Source organism: Alternaria dauci, chromosome 3 (assembly GCF_042100115.1).
Source record: "Alternaria dauci strain A2016 chromosome 3, whole genome shotgun sequence".
NCBI lineage: Eukaryota > Fungi > Ascomycota > Dothideomycetes > Pleosporales > Pleosporaceae > Alternaria > Alternaria dauci.
This window is the reverse complement of record NC_091274.1, coordinates 2,896,565-2,914,053: the sequence shown is the minus strand read 5'-3', so window position 1 is coordinate 2,914,053 and position 17,489 is coordinate 2,896,565. Positions and strand designations below refer to the sequence as shown.

The window sequence follows — 17,489 nt, the reverse complement described above, 5'->3', positions numbered from 1 at the left end:
CATCATGCATGTCAACATTACCATGTCTGCCGCTACCTGCTGATTGTCCCCAGCTGATTATACCCGTGCTATACGCTGACAAGACTACGCCTCTCCTCGATGCCTCGCACCTTGTGCCTCGTGCCTCGTTGCCTGGCCGCCTGGTCGCTTTTTAGACTTTGTCAAAAAGACCGTCACCTCGAAGATACATGTCCATTGCACTGCGGGCGCCTCTCCGACTGACTGCATCCAATATCCCATCCGAATCCATCATCAAGTATTCTGGTAGTGGGCCGAGCATTTCCCTGTTTGTTATCCGGACCCAGACAAGTATCTGCACTAAGCTCAGCTCTGCCGGGAAGCGGCAGATGAGATTTCTTTTCTATACCCGTTGCTGTGTCGACCTATTATAGGCGCGTGCAACCTAACGTAATCCGTGTACTCTACCAGCCTTTTGTACCGGTTTCTTACAATGCTGACAGCCGTCCAAGAAGCAAACATGTCGTATACACGGAGTCCGTTCCGTGCCTGCATACATAGTACCGCGGTACATTCACTTCAACGATCCAAAGACTTTGGATATTCCGTGGACGTAAACATTATTGGCCTCTGATCGCAGAATTCAACTGCAGGGTGTAGCGCTTCTTATCTCCATAAATGTGGGTCGATATGCCCTGGGTGAATACTCTACCCTGCGATCAACAACGACACTAATATAGTCCTCAACATCAGCTTCAGAAATCCGGTACCAGCAACACTTTGACCAATGCGATTCATACACGTCTGTCTACCTACTACAACGTCACTTACTCCGAACATCTAAAAGCAGCCGTCCACCTCCCACCCCTGACATCCTTCACCTCGACGCTTCCCTGTCCTTGCATCGTCTCTACAACAACATCCCCACTCAATCCCGCGCTACCACTCATAACAACCCGTCCAGCGCAATCAAGCACCGGCACATGCACTTCTCCCACCGTCCCCTCCGGCGCCTCAAACTCCAGCATCACAGTGTTGTCACCCAAAATCTGCGTTCTTGCGCCAAAGAAGCCCAAACTCGTGCTGAATCCTGCATCCGCAAATTTGAGATCGCCCAGCGAAGGTGCCACACGCCACGTCGCTCCGCCAGCAGTCAGCAACTGCACGCCAGCAACGTATTGTGTTAGACTGGACGTAGGACCTGTTGCCCATCCGTGCGCGTGGCTAATTCGTGCGTCGTTGTTGTAGGGCGCGTAGTGTAGTTCGCCAGTTATACTGTATCCCTCGATGAACGTAGAATTCGTCATGCGTGGGTCGTTGAGCATGAATCCCCATTGCAGACGCATCAGGGCTAGTGCAGCCGTGGTGTTTTGCGCAAGGAAATGCGATTGCAGTTCAAAGCCAGAGATGAAGGGTGAGATTGCGTCTACGGCTTCTGGAGCGGGTGCGCCGTAGGGTGTCCAACGGGCGACTAGGTTGGAAGAGATTTGCTGCGTTTGTGTGCTGTTCAGAGTGAGGTTTGCGACAATGGCCCAGGCGTTTCCGTCTTGGGGCATGAGAGTGGTGGTTTCATTGTCGCGGTACAGGCCTTCTTCTGGGACCCACAAGAGCTCGTTGGCGGCTGTCTTGATGCGGTCTGCAGTCTCTTGCCACGATGTAACGTTCGCTGTGTCATTGAGAGCGGAGGCGAGGTAGATAGCTTGGTTGATGGTGTAGTAGAGAATGGCGTTTGCTTCAATGTTGTGGCCGCCCATGCCGAAGCGAAGCCAGTCGTTGGGTGAAGTTACGTTCATCAGGCCAGTTTCGTCGATGTTTGCCAGGGAGAAGGATAGGGCGAATTTGTACTTGTCCCACAGGGAAGTGAGATACTCAATATCTCCCTAGTAGCTTGGTTAGCGAATGCTGAAGCTTGTAACAAAAAGCATCAGGCTCCAGTAGTTGCCCAGCACCCCTGAGATCCACACGAGATACGGCGTGGCTACCACTGGGAAGCTCCTCGCACTGTAAAAAAACGACGCTCAAACAATAAAAGCGCAATGGGAAGACTTACGGTGTAAAGGTAGTGGTCAGCGACACCAATCAGGGTGTATAAATGATATGTAAAGGATACAAGTTGAGGGAAAGGCCGTCCAGCATACGGAAGCAGACCGCTCGTCTCATTTTGAACAGCGAATAGCGAGTCCAGCGCGTTCTCAATGGAAATGACATCGTTGGTGGATACCACGACACCAGGAACAGCTATAGCCATATCTGTAGTTTCGTCAGCATCTATACGGTCGCTACTATAGGGAACCAACATACCACCCGCCCATACGAGTCTATCCCTCTTCGCGCCATCCACCAACGCACTCTTGCCAGCCGTGATAGTGTAGTTGTTATACCACGTCACATTGACCGGCGACTGATCGTCGTCTCTCGAGTACCCTTCCTCACCAATATGCACCAACGCATCTCCCGTATCGGGCTCGATAGTACAAATCTGGTTCGTATACGCACCCGCGTACCACACACGGTTCAGCAGCTCATCGTCGCAGTGAAAATAACCCGTATAGTTCCCCAACGCATCGTCTTCCCAATGCGGCATAGCCGTATAATGCACTTCTGCACCCGTCACCTCCAGACTCCCCGTCCCGTTATGGACCAGCGTCATATACCGAAATGCACCCCTGGCCTTCTCTCTAGGCGCCGTGTAGCGCCCCGTGCCGTTGACGTGGAACCAGAGTGTCTCGTCTTTTCCTGCGTCGGCGGTCGCGTCGCTGCTTCTGTTGCTGATCCACAGCGAGGACTCGGAAAAGGTGACGCCGATGTATTCTGAAGTGGAGTTTACAGAGCCGATGGTCACGGTGACGAGACCGGCGATGTTGATACCGAAATCGTACGCTGTTGCTGCTTCGCCTGTGAAGATTGAACTACTGTTGCCGTTGCCGCTGGTGGTTAGGCTTTCGGGGTTGGTGACGGAGCCGTTTGAGCTGTGGACGGAGACGGGCTGCAGGGTTCGTGATTTGGGCGCGAGGATGTATTGAGAGTAGGGGATTGATGCGGAGACAGCTGGTATGGCAGCTGTCAAGCTGACCAAAGTACTGGAGACCTTCATCTTGAGCAATATCCAATAAAGCCTGTGATCCAGGAAACGCGAATTCTTCCAAAACGTTACAAGCATTTATACCAAATGCTTATGTAGGTACCTTGACTGCCGCAATGTCCCCGTCATCGCAACCCATGACCATCATCCGCCCTCCGATTGCCACGGCCATCTGCCGACTTTGAGATTTCGGTTTTTTTGCTTGGTTGACTCGGAAGAGTGCACACCGAGATGACGACGTCGAGAGACGAATCTCATCGGAGACTGCGGAGAAGACCCCGGGAGCACCCTTGCCAGCCCTAGTAAAAACGCGGGGAAGCGAGTCTTTTTTTCCTTCTGCAGCGGATCTTGCTGCACATGGCTGACGCCAGACGCTAATGTGCAATCGCCCGAAGTAGTCGCGGTAAGTGCCGGATCCTTACCTCCACGTCCCGAAGTCTTGGAAGCTTGGGGTCGGCAGTGAGTAGGCAGAGGAGAATGCTTTTAGGAGTAGGCTAGGAGGAACGCTTTCAAGAGTAAGCTAGGGGGAATGTTTTCACGAGTAGATTGTCTAGATCATTGACTCTACTTCTCGTGTGGTATACCCTGTTGCTAAGCGAAGAGACATCACGTCAGTTGTCTTGACAACGACACAAGCCTCGCCACTGCGCCTAAACCTCGGCTTGTTGGTGCTAGCTTCGTACAACGTCACGGTCTCTTTACAGCCATACAGTCAAGATGCTGTTATGTTAACAATGCCTATCCAAAAGAAGAGAGTAGACTTCCTCTCCAAGTTTTTCCTCACAGGGCGTGCAAAGAGTATGGAGATGCAGCCAGGCACTACAATCTCCGAACATAACACAGCAACGGTCACTTTACACGAACCCTTCAACTATGTTCATCACAAAACCCATAAGCATACATAACTCGACCACTCCATACCCCCCAGTCATCCACATACACAGTGATACCCCTAACAACCCCCCCATCCTACCTCTTCCCCTGCGGCAACATCCCCACCAGCCTCTCCACCTCGACCGCCGCACTCCCCCCCGCCCTATCCCTAATCTCACACAACAACTCCCTATCCTTAGCCTTGAACGCCTCCTCCCCCGCCTTCACCATCAATCCACACTTGATCCACATCTCGACCCTCTCTTGCACACTCAACGCCGTACACTTGGGCACAAACACACTCGCGACCCTCGTATTCCCCGCTGCCAGAATCTCATTGAAAAACGGCTCCCAGCCAATCGGACTCTTCTTCTGCTTCGCAAACTCCTCGAGCTCGGTCCAGTGCCGTGCTGCGACGAGGGCGCGGAGCCGGATATAAGTATATGTCTTGTCGCTGATTTTGAATTCCGATACGATTTTGGATGCGCGCTTGTAGTGTCCCTGGCGGATGAGTTGGAAGATTGTTTCGTGCGCTGAGAGGCCAATGTATGTCTGGCCTGGCAGTGCGCCTGCAGATGCTGGGTCCCGTGGGCCGTTGAGTTCGGTTTCGAATTGCGTCTGGAGACGGAGGAGTTTGGCGGCGTCGTCGATAGCTTGGCGTTGGAAGACGGCTGTGCTGTCGCGGGAGTCTTGGAGGTATTTCGAGGCTAGTTTCAGTTTGTCTTGCTGCGCCGTGTGGCTTTCCTGTGCAATGGCCTCGGAGAGGAGGAGGTTTGAGCCGTCTAGTCTTCGGTCGTCTTGGTAGTAGAGATCCTTTAGTAGCTCGCGGTCTTGGTCCCAGGCTGATGACTCTACGAGTGCTGTAGCGACGGGTCGGCTGTTGATGACGCGGAAGAAGGATGCAAGAGGTAGTTTTTTGCGTAGATGCAAGAGAACGTGATAGATGAGATCGGTGTCGCCCGACTCGATAGCCTTGTCAAGCGCAATGTTGTCCTCTTTCATGTTGAGTAGCAATGGTACTTGCTTGCCAGCTCTGGGCTCGTAGTTGAGCAGTTCTGTCGCCAGTCGCACGCGACCTTCATCATACGCCGCTCGTGCAATTTCTTCAAACGAGACTCCCGGCTTACCGTGTAATTTCTTGACGATAAGGCTGCAGATTTCTTCCTCTGGATCCGTTGAGACACGCACCTTCTGCTGCGCCCAGTGTCCATGAATCTGGTTCGCGGGGAGATGCAGGTACTCGGCTATGCGCAATGCGAGAAGATATTCGCTGCGATTCGTGAGACGTTCAACGAGCTTCTCGGGCGTCATGCGTCGATACTGGTCGTAACTGAGCGGCAGTCCGACTTCATAGAAGCGCACGGCGTTCAGAACTCGTAGTGTATCACACGTGTCGACAAAGTCGTCGGACGAGTACAGGTCCAGTACTGACTTTCCATATGAGGCCGCTTTCAACAGTGCCTTCTGCCAGTGGATGTTGTACTCATGCGCTGCAGCCTTGATGCACGTGTCCACTGCCTCGCCCAGACTCGGCCGTATCAACTGTATGAGGTCGTCGGCTTTGGGGCTCTTTTGCTCGAGTAATGACGACGCCTCTAGCAGGTTGGCAGCCGGCGAGTCTGAGCCTAGCCTGAAGACATCTACCGCCTCGTCCGGCACCTTTTGTATGAACTCGCAGACGTCGTTTGTGAGGAGCCGTATGCCATCTATGTCTGGTAAGAGATGCACCCAGGTATCGTAGTAAAACTTGGTCGCTGCACTCCTGGGTCCAATCAGGTGCACCTCATCTTCCCATGCTAGCGCGACAGCATTTGAGCCACACCATTCCATGTCTTTCGGCACTGTCTTGATCTTGCTATCGTACTCGCTGAGCTTCTCGTTCCAATCACCGCTAACAACCCACACCTTTCCATCTTCAGTGTAGAAGGCGAGGAACTCTGCGCGTGGGCTGACGCTGATATGTCTGAACGGCCCGGCATCAAAGTTGCGGTCTTCGGCCTCGGTCGCATCGACAACGTACAGCGTGGACCCGATTGCCAGAATGACTTCCACGGACCGCGAGAGCGAGTAGGCGGGTGGTATGATGCTCCACGATATGACAGGGTCGGCGGGAGGTATAGCGAGGAGCTTTGGGCGCGGTTCGGCGTACGAGGTAACGGAGATGAGGTGGTTGTTGGCGAGGAGCGCAACAAACCCCGTGCTGTAGAACTTGCAGGATACCACGCCGAACTCGTCTGCGCCGTGGCCGAGGGTGAAGGGCACAAAGTCGCCTTGGAGGTCGTAGTAGCAGCGCACGGTGCCGTCTGGTGTGATGACGAGCAGCTTCTCGTCTTCGGACCATCCCAGGCCCTTGATGGTGCCCTTGTCCCACTGTTGCCTGTCAGCGCCTGATGCTAGAGTCTTGCCGAATGCATATAGAGGCCGTGTACATTGATGCTGCGAATCAGCTTGCCTGCGCAGCTATAGATGTCGATGCTCGATTTGGACGCGCCAGGACCGCGGTAGGTGTGCAGCTTCTCCTCATCGCGGTAGACGGCTATGCGAACCCGTCAGCCTGTTCACGTGTGTGCGCAGTCGTCGGCAGACGGTGGGACGTACCTACCTACAGCACCGCTGTACGGCGCCCCCACCACATTGTAGTTCTCGAGCTCGAGGTCCTGGTCAAAGACGGCCTGGTACAGCTGCACTTTTCTGTAGAACCTGTCGCCGACCTTCTCCCAGTTGGCTGTTGGCTTGGACATGGTTGGTCGCGACTATCGGGGTATCATGGCGCGAAGTTGTCGGAGGCTTCGTGTGCCTGCATGGAGCTCTTGGTTGAGGTCATAGCTTGCGCCCGCCCGAGGCTGTCACTTTACACCAACTCCAGCACAACGGATTACGACTTAGGGATATCTTTCATTATTCTTGGCAACTATATACTGGTATACTATCCTACTGCAGTTGAACCTAACTGAAACGTAACGCCGTCGCTCATGCACTCGTAACCAATGTCTGCGCCTCTGCCCAAAAGCTCAATCTACTCAATGTCCGCCAATGAGATCGGCAAGTGACTCGCGGAGACCAAAGCGATCGTTGTCGCTGCCAACCTTCTTGCGGAACATGGCCAGATCCTGAAGGAATGCTTCCGCCTCGTTGTGTAGCTCCTGCGCTAGTTCATCGTGGTCGCCCTCATCGTAGCCAGAATCAGAGTCACCATCGCTGGCCTCGTCGTCAGAAGCGGCCTTTTCTTCGTCTAGCCAGTCCTCCTTGTCAAAGTCTGGGGTACCAAGCTCTCGCGGTGGAGGCAGGACGATGGGGTTCTTGAGCTCCCCCAGGGCAAGCTGGAGATGACGGCGCAGTGACTCAATCTCGGCGCGTAGGGCCGTGTTGAGTGGACGCAGTTCCTCTACTTCAGACGTAAGTGCCTTGATCTTCGCAGCCGACACTTGACGGTTCTCCTCCATGAGGCGCTGCATGAGTGCAACCTGCCTCTGGTACTCGTCCAGCTCGGTGGCCTCCTCCCTCTTGCGCTGGCTGGCTGCATTGACACAGACTTGTAGACTGCGGATCTGCTCTGACATTTCGGCAATCTGGGCGTCTCGCTGGGCAGCCGACATGCAGTCCTGGTTGACCAAGGCGCGTGTGCGGATGCGCTTTGCCTGGTCGGCATAGCGGAGCGTGCTAAGCGTCTCGTCGTAGTCGGCTGGGGCAATGCAGGCAACCATGGCTGTCTTGCTATTGCCGCCCAGAGAGTCCTTCAACAGCCAAGTCAAGACGGAATCACGGTATGGCACGACCTCTCGTGGCCGTCGTCCCTTGGCACCGTGTCTCCGCGGGTCTGCCAGAGCAGCGATAACGCGGCCGAGTGTTGTGAGGGACTTGTTGATCTGCGCACCCTCCTTCAGGCGAGCTCCTGTGGCTTCTGTCGACTTTGCACGCTCGGAACCAGCGAGATCGACAAGGCGCATGCGTGCTGTGCGTTCGATGGTCTCGTCAGAGAGCAGTGAGTGGGTGATTTGCTTGAGGCGGATTGTGAAGACGGCGTGGGACCGTGATGAGGTGTCGTTCATCTTGGTAGAGGCGGTCGTTCGGCTCTATATGTACAGTCAGTATCTCGTCGGGAGAAGCACAAGAAGAGGAGCCTACCATGTCGCCAATCTTCATCAAGCGCGCAACGTCGGCATAGCTCTTGACCTCCGCCTCGGTCAGGCCCTGGACATAGACGCCATCCTTTTGGCTCTCACGGATCTTGAGATAGATGGGCGGATTCGTCTTTGGGGTGAGCAAATCGCGCACGTGCTCGTTGTAGACCTCAAAGTACGAGACCTGGACGTGGTAGTTTGTGTTGGGCGACGGTTCATGCGCGATGCGATCAAACAGCTCCTCGCACGTCCGTGGGATCAGGCCGGGGTTCTCTGGTGTGCCCATCATGGTGTAACTCTTGCCCGATCCCGTCTGGCCATAAGCGAATATGCATGTGTGGTATCCTGAGAAGTTGTGGTCGAGGAACTCCTCGCCGAACGAGCGGTAGACGTCTTCCTGGTGGGCATAGTGCGGGTCGCTCTCGTCGTGGGACCAGTACGAGCGGTCGAATGTGAACTCCTTGTCGTCGAGGACGCGGCGTCCGTTATTCTCGCCCTCTTCGGGCGCATACAGGGTTGTCTTCTGGGTCGCTGGGTCCATGCGGACCAAACATCTCGTGCCTTTTTCCTTCTCTGGCATTCGTCAGTGTCTGTATGCATCAATTGAGCACTGACAGCCCTACCTCGCGGCACAAAGGCTCTGCATCGCACCACCACCTTGACGTTTCCGGGATCGTCGTTCATGGGCGCGGGCGTGTGTGGGAGGAACGAGGCTTCGGATGCGCGCATAGAAGGCGCCGAGGCGGTTGTGTGTAGAGGATACATTGTCGCGTCCAATATATGGTCTAATATGAGGCAGCAAGAATCCCAGAGCTGTTGCGACCGGTGGAGGTGTGCGCGGTGCATAGGCGGTGTTGGCATGTGCTGCACGGATCGCCCTGTCCATGACTCGCTGCCAATGTTTGGCCTCTGTCAACACTCCGTTGCCTCCGCGATCGATACCACGTCACTGCCAAGCTCCCCACCAAGACGCGCCCGCGCCTCCACAGCGCGACGCGACGAGACCTGAGGGCTGCAATTAATGAGACCTCACACGACAGTGCGCGTGTAGCTTACATCCGTCTCCGCGTACGTTCCGGTGTGTATCCACAGTATTCCTCATCTCCATACGATTACACGGGCGGGGACTGGGCCGCCAGCGCAAAAGCAAGCGTCCAGTCATCTGCATAGGGCGCCAACATACGGTGAAGCCCTCTGCCAGACTGTCCACGCAAAGCATCCCTCCTCTTTTCTTGGGGGCTCTGCATATATCGTCATCCATCCCATGTGCTGTTGGAGTCGTGTTGTCGAGAATGCGGCTCCGGCCAGTTGCGCATCGCCGCACCGAAGCAGCGACTAAATTTTCCCTCTGGAGCGGGCGCAAAATGTGACTGGTGTCGACCCTGCAGCGTGAACTCTAACAATGCATTTAGCAACACCACACCCGCCCTGAACCTCACCAGCAAAGCTTTGCTTATTTTCTCAAGGTTCAAGCCTACCAGACATGGCTACGGCTGCGGTGCTCAGTCTCCTAGACGAGCAAACCAGGAAAGCAGCGTTCCAAGGCAGTCTGGCCAAATTGAAAGCCGCGCCGGGTGTTGACATCAATACGCTCGATATCTGCGTGCGCCTGCTGCCCTCCGAAAGCGCCAGTCAAGAAGAGGGCGATGTTTCGCAGCATGCAGAATTATGGGATACCGTCCTAGACTGCCTAGTCGACGAACAGGCATCCCAGCATCTATACGAGATTGCTGAGATATGCCATAGCCACGGGTCATTTGCTGCCTCCCTCCTCAGCTCTAAGCTCAACCACAGACTCTCTACTCTGGTTGAAGATCTCTCATCTAGCGAACCGCATCCGGATAGTCCTCATTGTGCAAAGGCCTACCTTGACTTTCTCAAGTGCTCCTTCTGGATACCAACCGCGTATTCACACATGGTCGATCCTTGGACTCTCCCTCTTCTGTCAAATTTCATCGGTATTGACGGGCTCGATGACACGGCGCATGATACGTTGTCCGCTTTCTTTTCGCTTCTAAAGAGCAAAAAGGACGACTCGCTCGCCCATCTCGACGACATCGTAGATCAGTCAATATGGGACCGACTCAACGCTCTCGATATGGGGTGTTTCGCTGCTCGCTCCAGCAAGATCTATCGGACTTGGTTCCAATGGATATCTCTGGCCGCTTCCGGTGGCATCAAGTTGGAATGCGTGAGCGACGAGGAGTACTGGAGAAAGCTTAGACTGGGTCTTGTAAAGGGCCATGCTGACCAGCGCAAGTACTGTCTTGGGATTATTCGGCAGTCTTTCCTTGCTGCATCTAGTCCCATCGACACACCAACAATGCGATACGATGCTAGCAAACAAGACCGCGAGCAGTACGATCTGTACTCGACGCTGTTTGAGACGATCGTGCTGCACCGGTACTCTGGACAAGTCGAGGATTGCTTGAAATCCATGACAAACCTTCTTGCATCTTCTTCAGAAATGAATGTTTCCAGGATTACCCCGGCCATGACAACAACGCTGCTTACTGCAGCTTTGAACCCATTGATTCAAGAGAGCGTCAGAAAGATGATTGGCAGTTGGTACATGGATTTCGTCATACAGGTTAGTGACATTCCTTTTTTCAGTGGTCACCCCTGTCAAATCGCTTGACTCGTGCTGACCTTCGCTGCGCAGTGCCGTGGTGACTTGAATGGTCACATCAACTTTTTATTCGATGGATTTCTGCCCTGGGCAATGGATGGCGGTCTCTTCACGTCGACTCTGACTGCTACACGATCGTCGACAAAGTGCGCCCACGGAGAAAGACTCGCCGCTGTCGTCTCTCACTTCGTATCCGACACGGACGACAGCCCACCCTTTGTCCCTTCGATGGACTACACCGTTACCGAGACTGGCGTCGACAACCGTAATGGCCGTGCAATCATCCTCGGCGTTGTTCGCTACATCATGAATGCTGGCGGTAAAATATTCCAACCAGCAATATTGTACTTGCTGCATGGCCTCATTCAGGGCCTAAAGGTGCGGCGCGAGCGAAGTGCTTCGCATCACAAGCTGGATATCTCAGAGATCACAGAGATTCTAAGCCTGTCGCGACTGCCTGGTATGCCCGAGGTAGCAAGCGACCTGCACAGCATCCACTGCCGGAAGCTCTGCGATCTTCTCGACCCTGATCTAGAGGCGATGGATATACCCACGAGCGAAACTCTACGCGCCAAATGCCAGAAGCTAGAGAACCCAGTAGATCAGTCTGAGTTGCCAGTGTCTATGACGAAAAGCGACAGCGGGTTGCTCACTTTTGATTCTTTCTTGAATGATCTCCACAACTCGAAACACAGCTGCATACAAGGGCCCGCCTTCGCGCCAGCTTGTAAAAGCATGATCGAGCTGCTCGACCGGACGGACGTAGCGAACGTCAGTTCTGATGATTTGCACACCATACTAGCAGCACTCTGGGAAGAGGCAGAGATTCGCGACTTCATCCGACCGTTCGCTGTACATCTACCACCGTTGCTGTTTCATCCGACCTGCATCAATGTTTGCGTCACAAGTAGCCAAGGAGAGCACGGCTCGGAGTTAGACCTCACTACCCTCCTCTCTAAAGCCATGCTGCGTCTCACGAAGCTATCCAAAGGAAGATCCTACGTTCTAGCAGTGCTCGCTCAAACACTACGCAAAGCCGCATTTACAAATCCATCCATCGTCTCCATTCTTCCCTTCGAAGACTACATCCTTGACTTCATAAATGATCCGGCATCGATCAGACCCGAATTCTTGTTCGAGGTTGCCGCTGCCGATAAGCTGCAGCAATACTTACCACACCGAACGTATGCTTCGTACTATGGTATGCGAGAATGGCATGCATACGCGGCTGTTATAGATCTCCTACGACGCTTCCCAAAAGAGCAAATAAGCACTGCTCGAAGGATATTCGACCAGCTGCTAGAACCCTGGAAGGATCAGAAACCGCCAGTCGCTGTCAAGAGCCCATGGAAAAGGACATTCCAGCTACAATCGATGCTGCTGATGAGCCACTACTGCGTAATGGAATCTGATGTAGACGCATATCTCGACGGTCTTACACACGCCTTGACACTAGAATCATGGCCAAGGTACCGTTACCTGCTCGAATGGACAATTGCGCGCATTTATCGTCAATTCCCAGGCAAGTCTCTTCGAATCGTCAAAGAGCTCGGGGATCTGGAAGAATACAGCCCTGTTCATATCGCCAGTCTGATTAAGCTTGGTCTTCTCGTTGCTCCATACGAGTCTCAGGACTTTGCTGTCAAGCTCATGACTGAGTTGAATGCGTATTCTGCAAGCCCCAAAGTCCAGATCCGCCACGAAGCAAACTTCGCTTTCCCGCTGGTCTTTGAGCTAGCCATTATCAAGGGCTGGAAGGATGTTGTGGACAATACTGCGTTCGCAGGGATGAACGCTTTCATCCGCCGACTGGACAAGTTCAATGCTTCTCCGTGGACGATAAGAACACTGAAGGTCGACATTGAACAAGACTTCACCCTCGCAGGCATCTTCCAAGGACGGTACTTGTCAATCGAAACACCAGAAGAAGAGATTGTTACACGCGCAGACTTTGAGACTCTTGAGCACGAGGACCGGTCAAGCCACGCGAACCGACCTTCGGCGCATATGCATCTCGGAGAACAAACAGCAACTAACTTCGACGTCGTCGCACCAGCAGCACCAAACTCAGCTACCTCGAAACCTGAACCGACCGGCCAAATCACCCTCCAAACCAAAGCCGGCATCGATCTCGACAATCTCCATCCGCCCAGCGGCCCGCCCAGCGCGCAAAACCAACGTCCTGCCTCTGTCATGCTTGTAGCATCCTTGATCGACAACCCGACCAACCTCGGTGGTTTGTCCCGTATATCAGAATCTTTTGGCCTCGAGAGTTTGTACATTGATGATCTCAAGAAAGTCGCGCACAAGGACTTTAAAGCTACGAGTGTGCGCTCGGAAAAGCACTTGTCGATCAAAGAACTAAAGGAGGTCAATGTGCCGGCGTTCCTGCTAGATGCGAAGAGCAAGGGATATGAGGTTGTTGGAATCGAGCAGACGGATCGAAGTGGGATATTGGGGACTGAGAGTGGCGAGAGTCATGTGGCGAGTGCCATCGAGGGTGATGTGGCGAAGACCAAGAAAGAAATTAGGAGCCAGGATATTGGTACGCTGCCGAAGAAGTGTTGTTTGGTGCTCGGCAGTGAGAAGGAAGGAATTTCAGCGGAGGTGCTGGCTGTTATTGATCGGAATGTCGAGATCAAGACTGTTGGGGTTACGAGGAGTTTGAGTAAGTGGAAATGTTTCGGAAGCCCTTGGGCTACTTCCAGAATCTGTGCTAAAATTCTCAACAGATGTTCAAACTGCGGGTGGTATCGCATTATACGAATGGTGGAGAGAATGGGGCGGCAAGGTTTAGTTGATGAGATGGAATCATGTCTGCTACACGCCTCTCGCCATTCGCTTCAACAGCACACAACCAAGCTACCCACGAGCCTCCTTCCAAGGCATCGTCAAGTCGTTATGCAAACACTGCAACATATGATTGAAGCATTAATACGTACGATTCCAAAAGTTATGTACAACGGTAAAAATATGTGCAGAGAAAATACTCGTTCCCGATCGTCCGTTCAATAGCTCAGCAGGCTCATTGAAACGTAAGACCCGGTGCCAAATCATGACAACCCGCTCCAGGAACAATCCTGGTTTAATAGGCAACAGGCCAGCCGTTATCGTAACGAAGGAGGTTGATTCCCAACTGCGCCTGGCCATCAGACTGCCTGTAGTAGTGGTAGACAAGCACATCAGCGTCATTGTCCTTGAAGACAGTGTTGTGACCCGGTCCACGAATGGTGCCATGAGACGCCAAAACCACGGTACCACCACCCGACATCATGTTCACGCCGTTGCGGTCAACATACGGTCCCTGAATGTTAGTCGATCGACCAACCCTGATGTTGTAGGTACTAGCAGCAGCCTGGCAGCACCTATCGAACGACACCCAGAGATAGTAATAGTTTCCGTTCCTCACAATAACAGGCGCCTCAATGGCACCGTTGCTTCCGCGGCTAGCAATGCTGACGATGTTGGAGCCTGAGCGCATGCCGGTCCTCGGGTTGATCGAAATCAACTTGAGTCCGTTTCCAAAAGAACCAAACGACAACCACCAGTTTCCTGACGCGTCGACGATCAAGTTGGGGTCAATAGCATTGTACGCGCTGTTCTCGTTCGTTTCAATAACGACACCCGCGTTGGTCCACGACCCCGCTGCGCCCGTGGTGCTAGTAGCCAGGAAGATGGCGGACTTGCGCGAGCCAAACGTCGACGCTGAGTAGTACATGTAGTACCTGCCGTTGCGGTACGAGAGGTCTGGGGCCCAGAGGTTCTCGGCGGTGCCGCCGGTGTAGGGCTGGGTCCACGGCGCGTTTGCGTTGTTGAAGGCGAGGCCCGCATCGCGCCACACGGTGCGGTCGGTGGATGTCTTGAGCGCGATGCCCGGTGCCGTGTAGGCCATGAGGTATTGGCCGTTGGGCGTCTTGACTACGGTCGGGTCATGGACGAAGGTGCTGCCGGAGACTCGTCCCGGGTTGGGGTAGGTCTGGCCATTGACGCTGGGGGTGAGGGATAGGATGGCCAGGGCGCCTCCGAGGAGGTATTTTAGCGAAGAGAGCATGTTGGATAGAGAAGGACTGAGGTTGCGTGGTCGATGGAGTGCAGCCGGACGCTTCCTTTATGGGGGCCACTTGCACCACTATGCGCTCACATCCTTGAGCGGAGGAATTGGCTCTGGTCCGGTTTACAATTAGATTACCTTACTAGAGCACTGCTTGGCGCTTTTCCTTCGCATCTCGCGTTCATGTCGTCGGCCCTGACTTGACCCGTAAGTACCGCCGGCTGCGATGAAACGTATGGGATATACACTGTGTTCTAGGATCGAGCGACATGACAACATCATGTGCCAAGTAGCTAGCGATACAACATCGAGCGGCTTCCTTGTTTCAGTCTGGTCGAGACAAGCTACCCCATTCATCACTGCTACCCCAGGGGGAAGCTAAACAAAAGGAAAGCAAGCAAGTACGAGCTATGTAAAGTGGGCGAGTCTGTTCAAGGCATTCGATTGTCCATTACCGCTCTAGCGTTATACTAAATAGGAGCGGGATGACGCCAAGTCGGTATTGACCGGCAGTAGGGGAGAGGTGTGATTCGCTGCGACTTGCATCGGAAAATAAATCCCCCACCAGTCGTGCACGACATCCGTTTATTTCCATACTGTTTCATGCACATGAGTTCCAGGAGTAATACTAAGAAAAAAGGATTGAGTTTGGCCCAAAGGTAATTTCTGTCAGCTGCCTCCTCGGTAGGATGTCTCGGAGTAAGCACTACGGACTTTTCCTGATGAGCTCATCTTCGTCGCTTACTTCTTCTCATCTTGCTGCTCCAACGGCGTATACTCACTCACCAGTTGGTCGGAAGACCTGCTTCCACACCCACAAACTCCTGCTATTAGTGTAGCTCTTCAAACCTTCCATTCCCCACTCCATGCCCACTCCGCTCTCTTTCCACCCGCCGAAGGGAACTCTGGCATCAACATCAAAATGAGAGTTCACCCATACACTCCCTGCCTCTAGCCTCCTCGCCATCTTCTCCGCGCGCGTGAGGTCTTTGCACCAGACTGATGCGCCTAATCCCGTCTTCAGTGCATTCGCTCGGTCGATAACGTCGTCTTCGTCGTTCCATTTGAGCAATGGAACGATGGGACCAAACGGTTCTTCCTGGACGATGCGGGAATCTTCGGGTGGGTTGTCGATGATGGCAGGGGTTATGAAGTAGCCGTTTGGCGACGAGGTCACGGTGCCTGCTAGGGCTGTAGTCCATTTCTGGGTTGTGACTTGGTCGTACATGTCTTTGACTTTGTCGAATCTAGACGGGGGTAAGTCTTGCGTGGCAGCAGCTGACTGAATGAGAGGGTGCTTACTGCATCTTGTTCTGCACAGGTCCTACGACGACGCCCTCTTCCGTGCCGGCACCCGTCTTGATATTGTTCTTTGTAAACTCAACCATCTTGTCGCGGAAAGAGTCGTATATCTTCTCGTGAATGTATATGCGCTTTGTCAACATGCAGATCTGGCCTGAGTTGAGGAAACTCAGCGTCGCAATCTTCGGGAGGCATTTGTCAATGTCCACGTCTTCACACACAATCGCTGCGTCGTTGCCGCCTAGCTCTAGGACATAGCGCTTCAGCGTCTTTGCACACGATGCTGCGACCAGTTTTCCTGTTGCTATCGACCCTGTAAAGGCAATCTTGTTGATATCAGGGTGTTCGGTTATCCATGGGCCTAGTCGGTCGTCTCCACTGAGTACTTGCACAACTCCTGGTGGAAAGACTTCCATCGCCAGCTCACCGAGCTTGAGATCACAATACGGGGTGTATGGCGATGGCTTCATGATGAAGGTGTTTCCTGTAATCAGCGCTGGCCCTAGCTTACCCAGGCCTAGCAGGATCGGCCAGTTCCAAGGCACGATACCTGCGCACACCCCGATTGGCGGGTGGGTTGAGTAGATGATCTTCTCGTCGTCTTCTTGCAGAATCTCGTCCTTGATCTCCATGGTGGTAAAAGTACGGAGCCATGTCAATGTCATGTCGATCTCACTCTTTGATAGCGATAGTGGCTTGCCTTGCTCCTTGGTAAGAAGCTGTTCCAAGTCATTGCGGTGGTGTTCTATCGTATCCGCGTATTTGAGGAGCAAGCTCGCTCGCTCGGAGAAGGGTGTTGAGCTCCATGGCTTGAACGCCTTGCGCGCGGCGGCTACAGCGGCATCGAGATCTTCTTTCCTTGCTACTGGTACTTCGTACAGTGGCTGGCCGGTGGCTGGGTTGATAGAATGTCGCGTTTCAGGCGTTGGCACGAGCTGGTTGTTGATGATGTTGCCTGGGTAGGTCTCGGTATCGAACTTGGACGCCATCAGCGATTATCGCGGCAATCTTGGGTTGATTGGCAGATGAAGAAGTACATTGTGATAGCACGATAACGCTCCATTAAATACTGGCAGCTGCGTCGGAAGTGGGGGCTGACATCGCATAGCCGCGGTATGCGGTATGACAAGATCTCGACTCGACGTCAGCACATGGTCGGATATCATCCCGGTTGCAGTATTCGCATGTTGCTGATATTGCTGATGGAGTTAGCTTGCCCGGATGGTGTTGAGGTCTATCGTGGCTTGGACAGAAAGATGTGGGTCAGAATGTGCACGGATCCTAAAGCCAGACGCGGGGACCTCGACGCGTGGACCTCCATGCGTCACCAACGACACTCCAACGCGTTAATCTCATCTACTTGTATCGCCAATGCATCCCTCATGCCTTCGCAAGAACAGATACAGGGAGATCCTGAGCTACGCTTCGCCGCCATGGAGACCCTGATCAACCCAGACGTCGGCTGAGGCATGC

At 53.7% G+C, this 17,489-nt stretch overlaps 6 protein-coding genes across 6 annotated transcripts; 1 reads left to right on the top strand and 5 right to left on the bottom strand.

The window, feature by feature from the left end:
* Positions 1 to 785: 785 nt before the first annotated feature.
* Positions 786 to 3,052, bottom strand: ACET3X_004602 (uncharacterized protein; the record flags this gene model as incomplete). The annotated part of the gene is made up of 3 exons (XM_069450825.1): positions 786 to 1,838; positions 2,009 to 2,208; positions 2,260 to 3,052. The coding sequence occupies 3 exons, from the start codon at positions 3,050 to 3,052 to the stop codon at positions 786 to 788; spliced, it is 2,046 nt and encodes a 681-aa protein (XP_069308580.1).
* A 957-nt stretch (positions 3,053 to 4,009) lies between these two features.
* On the bottom strand, positions 4,010 to 6,696 carry ACET3X_004601 (uncharacterized protein; the record flags this gene model as incomplete). The annotated part of the gene is made up of 3 exons (XM_069450824.1): positions 6,516 to 6,696; positions 6,343 to 6,449; positions 4,010 to 6,283 (listed from the first exon to the last, which is right to left on the bottom strand). The coding sequence occupies exons 1-3, from the start codon at positions 6,652 to 6,654 to the stop codon at positions 4,010 to 4,012; spliced, it is 2,520 nt and encodes an 839-aa protein (XP_069308579.1). The 5' UTR covers positions 6,655 to 6,696.
* A 237-nt stretch (positions 6,697 to 6,933) lies between these two features.
* ACET3X_004600 (uncharacterized protein) lies at positions 6,934 to 8,799 on the bottom strand (the record flags this gene model as incomplete). Its single annotated transcript, XM_069450823.1, has 3 exons — positions 6,934 to 7,986; positions 8,039 to 8,607; positions 8,658 to 8,799. The coding sequence occupies 3 exons, from the start codon at positions 8,797 to 8,799 to the stop codon at positions 6,934 to 6,936; spliced, it is 1,764 nt and encodes a 587-aa protein (XP_069308578.1).
* A 718-nt stretch (positions 8,800 to 9,517) lies between these two features.
* On the top strand, positions 9,518 to 13,460 carry ACET3X_004599 (uncharacterized protein; the record flags this gene model as incomplete). Its single annotated transcript, XM_069450821.1, has 3 exons — positions 9,518 to 10,624; positions 10,697 to 13,331; positions 13,396 to 13,460. The coding sequence occupies 3 exons, from the start codon at positions 9,518 to 9,520 to the stop codon at positions 13,458 to 13,460; spliced, it is 3,807 nt and encodes a 1,268-aa protein (XP_069308577.1).
* Positions 13,461 to 13,748: 288 nt separating this feature from the next.
* Positions 13,749 to 14,714, bottom strand: ACET3X_004598 (uncharacterized protein; the record flags this gene model as incomplete). Its single annotated transcript, XM_069450820.1, has 1 exon — positions 13,749 to 14,714. The coding sequence occupies one exon, from the start codon at positions 14,712 to 14,714 to the stop codon at positions 13,749 to 13,751; it is 966 nt and encodes a 321-aa protein (XP_069308576.1).
* Positions 14,715 to 15,492: 778 nt separating this feature from the next.
* ACET3X_004597 (uncharacterized protein) lies at positions 15,493 to 17,122 on the bottom strand (the record flags this gene model as incomplete). The annotated part of the gene is made up of 3 exons (XM_069450819.1): positions 15,493 to 15,961; positions 16,017 to 16,993; positions 17,054 to 17,122. 3 exons carry the CDS (start codon positions 17,120 to 17,122, stop codon positions 15,493 to 15,495), a joined length of 1,515 nt encoding a protein of 504 aa, XP_069308575.1.
* Between the last annotated feature and the right edge of the window lie 367 nt (positions 17,123 to 17,489).